The sequence below is a fragment of the Protopterus annectens genome, chromosome 3.part0 (assembly GCF_019279795.1).
Source record: "Protopterus annectens isolate FY-2018-M chromosome 3.part0, PAN1.0, whole genome shotgun sequence".
NCBI classification, from domain to species: Eukaryota; Metazoa; Chordata; order Ceratodontiformes; family Protopteridae; genus Protopterus; species Protopterus annectens.
In genome coordinates this window covers 943,931,434-943,943,266 of record NC_056731.1, presented here as the reverse complement: position 1 = coordinate 943,943,266, position 11,833 = coordinate 943,931,434, and the positions used below count along the sequence as shown (strand labels likewise).

General features: G+C 42.2%; 1 protein-coding gene across 1 annotated transcript in view; it reads right to left on the bottom strand.

Annotated features, from left to right (window-relative positions):
• Positions 1 to 254: 254 nt before the first annotated feature.
• KDM1B (lysine demethylase 1B) overlaps positions 255 to 11,833 on the bottom strand; it is a 1,151,880-nt gene continuing 1,140,301 nt past the window's right edge. The window contains exon 21 of the mRNA XM_044065274.1: positions 255 to 2,439. Within this exon, the coding sequence (XP_043921209.1) occupies positions 2,356 to 2,439 (84 nt within the window). The 3' untranslated portion in view covers positions 255 to 2,355. The remainder of the gene's footprint in view (positions 2,440 to 11,833) is intronic.

Below are 11,833 nucleotides of genomic sequence, written 5' to 3'. Positions count from 1 at the left end.
CATCTTACAATGGTCAATTAGGGAGCATGGGTATTACATGGCTAGGTTTGTAAAGGCCCTAGGGTCATTAGCCTAGTAACCTCCTATGAACCATGCTTCCATCTTCCAACCTCAATTTATTCATGTGTGTGAACTTAAAAATAAGAACAGGTCTGGCCTGTTGGTGATATCTCAAATGTGGTGCTTTGTGAACATCTCAAGGAAATGCTGTGTCTGTGAAACATTTTTGTACTTTATACGCAAAGAAAAACATCTAAAAACATGATACTTTATTTAAAGAAAACAACCTTCAAATTATGTACAAGAAGAAAAACTGTCAAACAAGATTGTATTCCTAGTATGGCATATACGAGCTATTTACACTAAAATCGTGTAAAGAAAATCTTTACCAAAATATTTAAACATCACGTAGTTAAGAGATTTTGCCATAATATTGATATAAAACGGGTTTAAGAAAAACTCAAAAGTGCAGTGTTACAAATTGCAGTTTTTTTTCAAATCCTTTAAAGAGTAGTATTTAACATTGCACATTGAACAATATGAAAGATAACATGGCAACTAAGTAATATTGCAAATACACAAAAATATTCTTTATTTGGTATTCCAAATTTAAATTTTAAAACTCAGAAACCAGTTAGGCAGCCTGTATACGTTTCAGAATGCCCTCAAGTACTATAAGTGTTAGGAAAAGCTCTGTATCTGGCACTGCCAGATCTAACATTGAACCTATGTTATACCATACAAGAATCTAACTAACCATATAGATGAATGCATGGTAAAAATAAAATATTTATTTTCTTACACAATCAAACTAATCTGATTTCAATCATGGATAGCAAATCCAGTTATTCATAGGACTACAAGAGTTAACAATACCTGAATATGATACTTAAAAGTGCCTTTCTCTTTAATGAAGAGCTACCCCAAGAACAGCAGTATGCATGTGCCATTTTCTGTCTTTGCATCCTGTATGTTTCCCACCATAGGAAGAATTTTGCCTAAATTACTCTGTCATTGTTAAGGTACTTTTAAAATTATTAGGAATCTCCATGTCAGTACAGCGATTTGAAAGACGAACCCCACCCCTCATGTACTCAAAAAACATTTTATTCAAGAGTATGAAATAGCAAAAGTGTGTAACTTTATAGTTAGTTGAGTGTTAATGCATGTCTGTAATTAGTCACAAAAGGTATGAGTGGTTTGTTTTAAGATAACTACTCATAAGAGAGCTAGTCAATCATATATTTATCTGTGTCCCATCTGATTGTAAGACCAAGTTAGCAGGGATAAGTGCTTTGATTCTGATGTTTTTCTTTTTATTGCATCTAGTAGCAATGAAAAGTACAAAATTTAACCAAGCAGATCAGCTTTTCAACCTGCAAGGGTGCAAGTCATTATTTCCTAAAACAACCCAACAATACTTATGCAATCTGCTCAGCTAAAGTATATCACACCTCATGTGCCTGTGTACCAAAGCTACATCAGAGTAACCTCAAACGGCTATACACCATGGTGACACAGAGATCTCTACTGTCAAAAACTACTGGTGGTTTAGGAAGTGCTTGCAATAGCAGACACTGTAGAAAATATTTAACTCGCGCATAAAACGGTTAGCACATGACACTGTTGCAAAACTGGGATGGGCTGCTCACATTATTTTTATTTACTATTGCAGTCCTGACCATATGGACCAATCACATTCAAGAATCAGTAGTGTTTTTTGCACGGTTTCCTTCATTTTTATCAGTCTGAAAATAAGTCTCAGTAAAACTTAAATTAACCTAAGCTCTAATGGGTAGACACCTTCATTAAGATTCCAGTAGCTTTAATTTCACATTACTGTTACATACACTACTGATTAAATCATTATGGCAGACCTTGCTAAGCTACAGATTACATGATGACTCACTGGCTTACTATCCAAGTGCTGCAGTCAGAAAGGCTCACTTAATGAGGACAGAAAATACTAAAATAAGAAGTAGAAGTCTGAAGGGCAAGTGACAGAACTCAGATGCAGTATGCATAGCAGTCATTTCTGTCAATGATGAAAGCCCCTTGGACAGACTTTACAACAATGATTCAGTTCAGCCTCTTTCCACTCAGTGCTATAGGGGGAGAAAGTGCTAAGAACATGACAAAATGCAATGGAAAGTGACCAACAAAATAAGTAAGTCAATAATGCTTAGTAGAAAAAACAGTCCTTATTTGCACATGATCATTTGCTGGTTCAGGAACAAACAAAAGGGCCTGGTTTCATTAAAGTCTGTTACATGTTCCAAGTGCTCTGTAATTGCTTTTGTAGAAAAGACTCAAAAAACATGATGATGGCATCGGCTGGAAAACTAGCATTATTTTCTAGAATGCTACAATTTTGCTTGCTTCTCTTACACCACTCAGATATGCTCCTGTTACTGTCTGTGGAAAGTGTCTATTTGTCGCCTGTTTTTCGGAAATAAGAAAAAAAAATACATTGTTCAAAGATGTTGTACATGAATGAAAAATAAATATAATACTGAGCCTGAACAAAAAATATACAATGCACCACTTAGACTGTACATCATGTTTTTCACTTATGATCATTCTGTTACTTTTCTAATGAACTGAAAAGACATGAAACTTTTATATTTACTATTAACATGTAATGGCATACATGGAAATAAAGCTTATTAAATGAACATGCTTAATACTGAGATAGTACAAGCACTTTAAATATAAATGGAAAGCTTAGGGATTTCAGCCCAACAAAATCTGACATTTATTGTTTGTGTAAAAAGTCATTTAGCTTAAATGCATGCACCCTAACACACAGGATAACTCTACTGTTGCTCCTTTTTAGTACATTACACGTAGCATGTTTTCTACTGCTACACTGCTGGTGAGTGTTTAGATGAGTCTTACCTGTTTCAGGTTGTTTTGTTTTAATCTTCATTTATAAATGAATCACATCAGGAAGCAAAATACAGCAGAAAGTACAGTTGTGTACACTTACCATAAATGTAGATGTTCGAGTGTATTCACTGTTGCAGTCATCACATTTGGGTTATCTGCCTGCAGGTAGCCCTCAGCTGGCCTGAATATCAAAGTCTTGGATTCCTGCGTTGGATGCTTTCTCTTCTTCCATGACGTCAGCTCGTCAGGGGTATAAAACATGCAGCCGACGCCATTACATCAGTTTTTCTTGCCCCAGCTGTCAGGTGCCCCCACAATGGGAAGCAATTATACGTTATGGTACCCCTCCAACAAAAAGCAAATACACCAGAAAGCTTAGATACACCAAACAAGAAGGAAGGTAGAGCCAAGAGAAGTCAGGGGGCTGGAGGGAGGGTAACCAGGACTGCAACAGTGAATACACACGAACATCTACATTTATGGTAAGTGTACACAACTGTACTATGTACTTTGTGTTTCACTGTTGCAGTCATCACATTTGGGTTGATTCTCAAAGCTAAGGAAGGTACAGAGCATTAGGGCCAGCTATTCAGCCCTGCAAGACTGCAGTGGCAAAACCAACTCTGGATTTAGAAAAAATAGGCATGTGGTAATGCTTGGTGAAGGTATGTACAGAGCTCCAGGTAGCAGCTTCTAGGATGTCCCTGGTAGGGACACCTCTGAGAAAGGCTGTAGAGGTAGATGCAGCCCTGGTGGAATGTGATCTTATCCCCTGTGAGGTAGGTTTTCCATTGTGCTTATAGCAGAAATGAATGCAATGGGCTATCCACTTAGAAATGGTTTGCTTTGAAATGGCCTTCCCCTCTGCCCCTGCAGCAAAGCCAACTAGCAGTTGTTCAGATTTTCTGAGAGGCTTAGTCTTGTCCAAATAAAATCTAAGTTTTCTGTGCACATCTAAAGAGTGCAGTATTCGTTCTCCTTTGTTTTGAGGATTTGGAAAAAAGGTAGGCAAACGAATGGACTGATTAAGGGCCACACTAGACACCACCTTGGGCATAAAGGAAGTATTGGTCCTGAGGGAAACCCTGTCTGCATTGAAAATAATGAAGGGCTCCACTGCCATGAGGGCCTGTAATTCAGACACTCTTCTTGCTGAAGTGATGGCTAGAAGGAAGGCTGTTTTCCAAGAAAGGAATTTCAACTATGCAGTTGCAGCTGGCTCAAAAGGAGGGCGAGTGAGCTTTTCCAATACAAAGTTAAGGTCCCATGCTGGAGTAGGGACTCTCCTGGGGGGGGGGGTCTTACATTTTTGGCCCCTCTGAGGAATTGCTATAGCAAGGGGTGAGAGAAGAGGGGTGGTTCTGTATTATAATGTGCTGAAATGGCAGAGGCATGAATTTTAATTGACAAGAAGAATAGGCCCTTGTGGAGCATTTCTGTTAAGTACTGAAGAATATGAGGTAAGCTGGGCACCATTGTCCCCATCACCTGAGTCTGGCTCCAGGAACAGTAACTTTTCCACTTTTCAGCATAAGATTTTCTGGTACTAGGCCTCCTTACCTCCAGAATGACATCTAGCACCTGCTTACTGAGGGATGCTATTAGAGAGCTCAAGGAATTAGCCAGGCTGCAAGGTTCAGGGTTTGAAGCTGAGGGTGCAGAATCTGGCTTGCCTGCTGGGACAGCAGGGAAGGGATCTGAGGCAGGTGCCATGGTTCCAGCAGTGTCATAGCAAGAGGGGGTACCAGTGCTGGCGTGGCCAGTCTGGTGCAATCAGTATTGTCCTTGGTTTGTCATGTTTGATCTTTAGCAGAACCTTTGAGAGGAGAGGCAGAGGGAGAAAATCATAAACTGAGAGGCTTTCCCAGGTAAAGGACAGGGCATCCACTTTCCAAGCTTGACTGTGGGAGTCCTTGTGCAGAATTTGTCCAATTGGTAGTTCTGAGGGGAGGCAAACAGGTCTACCTCTGGAGTCCCCCATTTGTTCCTCAAGAGGCGGAATACTTTTGGTTCCAGTTTCCACTCGTGTGGGTCCATGAGATTTCTGCTTAGGTCGTCTGCCAGTGAATTTAGCTTGCCTTGCAGGAATTGAGCTTGTAGGTGCACTTGGCAGCTCAAGGCTGTGTTCCACAAAGCCATGGCTAGTCTGCAGAGAGGGTACAAGTGGGTTCCCCCCTGCTTGTTTATGTACCACATGACTGTGGTGTTGTTTGCCTTTACCAATAATTGTCCTGGAAGAAAGTGGTCCTTGAAGGCTGTCAGAGAATTCTGTACAGCTAACATTTCTTTTTGGTTGATATGCAAGTGCATCTGTCTCGGGTTCCATTTGCCCTGAATGCACTGCCCTGCCAAGTGAGCCCCCCATGCATAGTCTGATGTGTCTGTTGTTAGGGTTTGGGCGGCAGGGGGTAGAGTGAAAGGGAGCCCCTTGTTGTGGTAGTAGGCCTTTGCCCACCAAAGGGACTCTGTCTTTATACAAGGAATGATAGGAATCATTGATTCCAGGTCCTGAGAATATTGACACCATAGGCTTTTTAGATACCATTGTAGTTTCCTTATATGCAGTCTTGCATATGGAATTAGTAGAATGCAAGAGGCCATGAACCCCAGGGCTTGCAGAATTTTCCTTGCAGACAGATGGGTCTATGTTGCCAGTAGTTTGAAGTAGGTTATCAAATAAACTTGTTTCTCTGGAGTGAGGAAAGCCATCTGGGAAGTTGTATTCAAGCTTGCTCCCAGGAATACAATTTGTTGCTTTTCATTTATGGTGTACCCCAGTGAGTTTAGAAGCTTCTTTACGAATGCCAGATGTTTTAATAACAATTCCTGGCTTTCTGCCTGAATCAGACAATCGTCCAAGTATGGGTATATTTGAATATTTCCCTGCCTGCAAAATGCAATGGCTGGAGCTAGACATTTTGTGAATACCCTGGGCGCAGAAGACAAGCCAAAGGGAAGTGCAAAGAACTGATGGTGCATGGAGCCTGCCCTGAAGTGTAGGTATTTCCTGCAAGATTGCCTTATTGGAATGTGCAGGTAAGCTTCCTTTAAGTCTACGGTTGCCAACCAGGCATCTTTGCCTAGCATATGAAGCAGATGTTGAAGTGTTAGCATCTTGAATTTTGGGATTACCAAAAATGTGTTTAGAATAGAGAGGTCCAGGACAGGACGCCAGGAGCTGTCTTTTCTGGGTACCAGGAAAAGTCTTGAATAAAAATCTTGTCCCCTTTTCTTCTGCTGGGACAGGTTGAATTGCCCTGATACTTAGAAGAGAGAGAGCTTGCTGTTGAGCCTCTGCCCACTGATTTGGGGGTAGGTCTGGCCAACCGTTTGGGGTTGGTAGGGTGTGGAAGTGGAATCTGTATCCTTGGGAAACTATACTCAAAACCCATTTGTCCTGGGTAACAAGTTCCCAGTTTTTTGCATGTAGGGCAAGCTTTCCTCCTAAGGGAACAGGCAGCTGAGCAGGGCTAAGGTTAAGTCATTGTGCCATTTTCCCGTAGGGTGGTGTCTTACTACTCCCTGCTTTGGAAATGGGTGCCCCCCACTGCTTAGGCCTGTGCGTAGCCAGAGACTGTAATCTAGGTGGTCTGCTGTTCCTGGGTTTGGACTGAGAAGGCCTGGAATTGGCTGGAAAGGACCAATTATTTTAAGGCCAATGCCTATTAAATCTGGGAGGCTGTACTTGCAGGAAATATTTAACAGTTTGCATAGATTTAACCTTTTCCTCCATCTTTTTGAGGACTTCTTCTGCTTTGCTGCCAAACAGGTGGTCTTGGTTTAAGGGAGCATCCAGCAATTTAGCCTTAACATGATCTGGCAAGTTTTGCTCCTTAAGCCAAGCATGCCTTTTAAGTACAGACTCAGTGACAGCAGCCATGCAAGATGCTTCTAAAGAGTCAAAACCACATTGCAAAGTATGTTTACCAACTTGTTCTGCAGAATGCATTAAATCCTGTAATTCTTTGTGTTCAGTACAGTCAGGAATCAACATCATTTTCTGTTTAAGTAGTCCCATAATATGCTGCTGGTACTTTAACATATGAAACTGGCAATTTAAAGTCCTAATGGCCAAAGAAGCAGAAGTATATACCTTCTTACCCCATCTGTTCAAGACTCTAGAATCTCTATCAGAAGGGGTAGGGTTTTTGGCAGCAGTAGCTTTAGTGCCCTTTGGTACTTGGGAAATGAGCTCTGGATCTGCAGTAGGATTCTTGAAGAGGAACTTGTGAGAGTCAGGTACTCTGTAATACCAGTCAGGTTTTCTGGGAGCTGGAGGTGGTGTCTGGGGAAAGGCTAGATTCTAAGAAGGCATCATCTACAATGTCCAGAACAGGAGGGATAGCTAAAGGCCTGTGTTGAGGGAGGAGTAAGAATTCCCTAAGCCTATTTTTGGAGTCAGAGTAATCCTGGCTTTCCCAGCGGAAGTGTTCCCTAAGAGTGTGTAAGGTTTCACCAAAAGAAAAATCCTCTGGAAGGGAAGCAGAGGGAATGGAATCCTCTGCATCAGAATCCTCATATGTAGATAGGGGCAAATCCTGATAATCAGAAGAAACAGAAATATCAGATTCCTGATCAGAAGAATCTGAAGGAAAATCAGTTCTAGGTCTCTTAGAGGGGGAAGGCTGGCTTCCTCTAATTAAAGTAATAAGGTCTTCAGCCATTCTAAGCATTTGCTTTTTGGGCATATGGGCCTGAGCATGCGGTCTGGACGTCAGTTTTCTTGGCATGGGTCGAGTTTTAGGCCTGGAGGAAGAAGATGGTGTTGGTTTAAAATGCAATTCTGTAGGCCTGAATACACCCTCAGAAGCCGGTGCCTGCACAGTGGCTCCGGACCCATCCAAGGTAGAGACATCCCCAGGTTCCATAGTCAAAGAAGGATCTCACGGCATACCGAACTCTGAATGGTCTCAGTAGAGGCCTGCGAATCTGAAGTAGCGGGTATCAGGGTCTTCGAAAGCGCCTCACTGAGTACTGGCAGACTGGCGACTAGCTTAATGGAGGCGTCGTCGGCAGTTTTGGACCTATGCAGTCTGTCTCTGTCTTTATCCTTATGTTTTTTCGGAATATTGGTAGGCAGATGGCTTACCGAAGCCATTTCTGGATAGTTATAATGAGTACCAAAATAATTTGCTGCAAATATAGACCGACGACGAATAGTTTGGGGGTTGAACAAGGCACAAAACCGACAGCAAGGGACATTGTGGTCTGGGCCTAAGCAAGGAATGCAGTACAAATTAAAATCTTTATGAAGTATTTGCTTTCCATAGGTAATGCAATTGTTAACTTTTACTGACATTGGTTAAGAGCAAGAAAAAGGATCCCCAACAGGGTACTTAGCTTTTTTTTGAATACTTCAGTTCTGAAACTCTAAAACGAACATTTCAGGAGTTGGCCGACCGGCACTTGTGAACTGCTTCTGCTTCGGGCACTGTGCGGCAAGAAAAGCTGATGTAATGGCATCAGCTGCATGTTTTATACCCCTGACGACCTGACGTCATGGAAGAAGAAACAGCATCTCACTCAGGAATCCAAGACTCTGGTATTCAGGCCGGCTGAGGGCTACCTGCAGGCAGATAACCCGAATGTGATGACTGCAACAGTGAAACATGAAGAACCATCAACATAGAAAGCAATGCAACCGGCTGCATCTTTACATTTATTTTATGACATCCACTTTATCCTATTCTGGAATGTGAGAAAGCCGCGGTCCATCTTGGGAAAGCAGCACGCATAAGGTAGAGAAAGATTTCTGAAAAGGATGCCAGTCTATTGTAGAATAATTAACACACACATGCCAAGGGCAGTTTTTAGGGGCTTGTCAGCTCACTTAGTGGCGCATCATTAGGATTTTGGAGGAAAATCAAGACCTAGATGAAATATGAAAACCTATATGGCTGTATGAAGGATATGCAAACTCCACACAGTAAGCATCTCAGCTGAGAACCAAATCAGAGAAAGTACAGTTGCGCACACTTACCATAAATGTAGATGTTCGAGCGTATTCACTATTGCAGTCATTACATTTGGGTAATCTGCTGGCAGGTTGCCCTCAGTCGGCCTGATTAACAAAGTCTTGGGTCCTGCGTCGGTTGCTGTCCCTTCTTCCATGACATCAGCTCGTCGGGTATAAAACATGCAGCCGACGCCATTACATCAGTTTTTCTTGCCCCAGATGTCAGGTGCCCCCCAAATGGGGAGCAATATATATATATATATATATATATATATATATATATATATATATATATATATATGTGTGTGTGTGTGTGTGTGTGTGTGTGTGTGTGTGTGTGGTATATAATGTAAAACACAAAACATACATCTCCAAACAAAAGCAAATACACCAAAAGGCTTTTAAGGATAGTAACAGAAATGAGAGGTATAGATAGAGAAAAACAGGGGGCTGGAGGGAGGGTAATCAGGACTGCAACAGTGAATACACTCGAACATCTACATTTATGGTAAGTGTACACAACTGTACTATGTTCTTCGTGTTTCACTGTTGCAGTCATTACATTTGGGTAGAATCCCAAAGCTATGGTTGGGAGGATGGACTTATACAGCATTAGGAGCAGCTATAAGGCCCTGCAGGACAGCAGTGGCAAAGCCTGCTCTGGATTTAGAGAAGAGAGGTAAATGGTAATGTTTGGTGAACGTTTGAACTGAGCTCCAGGTAGCAGCTTCTAGAATGTCTCTGGTAGGAACTCCTCTAAGATAGGCTGCAGAAGTAGATGGAGTCCTGGTGGAATGAGATCTGATCCCCTTAGGGACAGGTTTACCATGGTGCATATAGCAGAAACAAATACAATGGCTTATCCATTTGGAAATGGTCTGCTTTGAAATAGCCTTTCCCTTTGCCCCTGCAGCAAATGCCACCAATAGTTGTTAAGATTTTCTTAGAGATTTTGTCCTGTTTAAGTAGAATATTAGTTGTCTGTGTACATCCAATGAATGCAGAATCAGCTCACCCTTGTTCTGTGGATTTGGGAAGAAAGTTGGCAGATGAATGGTCTGATTAAGGGCCACACTAGATGCCACCTTTGGCATGAAGGATGGATTGGTCCTGAGAGCCACCCTGTCCGTGTAAAATATAATGAAAGGCTCCACTGCCATAAGAGCCTGTAGTTCTGAAATCCTTCTAGCTGAGGTGACTGCTAAAAGGAAAGCTGTTTTCCAAGAGAGAAATTTTTGGTCCACAGTAGCAGCTGGCTCAAAAGGAGGTAGAGTGAGTTTTTCCAAAACAAAATTGAGGTCCCATGCAGGAGTAGGTGCTCTCCTGGGAAGTCGTACATTTTTGGCCCCTCTGAGATACTGCTTTAGCAGAGGATGAGGAAAGAGGGGAGGCTCTGTGCTGTAATGAGCTGAAATGGCTGAAGCATGGATTTTTATGGAAGAAAAATATAGGCCCTTGTGAAGCATCTCAGTTAAGTATTGCAAAATCTGAGGAATATTGGGCATTGCTGTGCTTATTCCTTGTGCTTGGTTCCAGGCACAGAATCTTTTTCATTTGTCAGCATAAGATTTTCTAGTACAAGGCCTTCTAGCCTCCAAAATGACATCCACCACAGGTTTGCTGAGAGATGTAACGGGTGAAATTAGTTGATTAGCCACGCTGCAAGATTCAAAGTTTGGAGCTGAGTATGCAGAATTTGATAGTTCTGTTGAGACAGTGGTAAAGTGTCTGTGGCAGGTACCATGGAGGAAGGTGCGACAAATTGCGCAGAAGTGGGTACCAGTGTTGGCGAGGCCAGTCTGAAGCAATCAGAATCATTTTTGGTTTGTCCTGTCTGACTTTCAGAAGGACTTTGGAGAGCAGAGGCAGAGGGGAAAGGCATAGACTGATAGGTTTTTCCAGCTGAAGGATAGAGCATCCACTTTCCAAGCTTTTTTGTGATGAATTCTTGTGCAGAATTTGTCCAACTGATAGTTTTGGGGTGAGGCAAAAAGATCTATGTCTGGGCTCTCCCATTTGCGTGTCAACATGTTGAACATTTGTGGTTCCAGTTTCCATTCGTGTGGGCCCATAAGATTTCTGCTTATTTTGTCTGCCAGAGTATTTTACTTTCCTGGCAGGAATTGAGCTTGTAGATGTATTGGATAAGTCAAGGCCGTGTTCCACAATGCCATGGCTAGTCTGCAAAGGGGGAAGGAATGATTACCCCCCTGCTTGTTTATGTACCACATGACTGTGGTGTTGTCTGTCTTTATCAGTAGTTGTCCTGAAAGAAGGTAGTCTTTGAAGGTTGTCAGAGCATTCTGTACAGCTAGCATCTCTTTCTGATTGATATGTAGGTGCATTTGATTTGGGCTCCATTTGCCCTGAATGCATCTCTCTGTCAGATGCGCCCCCCCAAGCATAGTCTGATGCGTCTGTAGTCAGGGTTTGCGTGGCAGGGGGTGGAGTGAATGTCAGTCCCTTGTTTTGGTGGCAGGCCTCTGTCCACCGTAGGAACTCTAGTTGCAGGCAAGGTATGATAGGAATCATTGTTTCCAGGCTGTGACAGTGTTGACTCCATAAGATTTTTAGATGCCATTGAAGTTTCCTCATATGCAGTCTTGCATATGGAATAAGAAGGATGCAGGAGGCCATGAACCCCAAGGCCTGCAGAATTTGTCTTGCAGATAGCTGGGTTTTGTGGCCACCTGTTTGAAGTAAGTCATCAATTGAATTTATTTTTCTGGCATAAGGTAAGTCATCTGGGCAGTTGTATTCAAGCTTGCACCCAGGGATGTAATTATTTGAGAAGGTACCAGCTGTGATTTCTTTTTGTTTATGGTGTACCCTAGACAAGTTAGAAGCCTTTTTACAAATGCCAGATGTTTTAGAAGACTGTCCTTGTTTTCTGCCTGAATTAGACAATTGTCCAGGTATGGATAAATGTGAATATTTCTTTGCCTGTAAAAAGCAATTACTGGTGCCAGGCACTTTGTGAAGACCTTG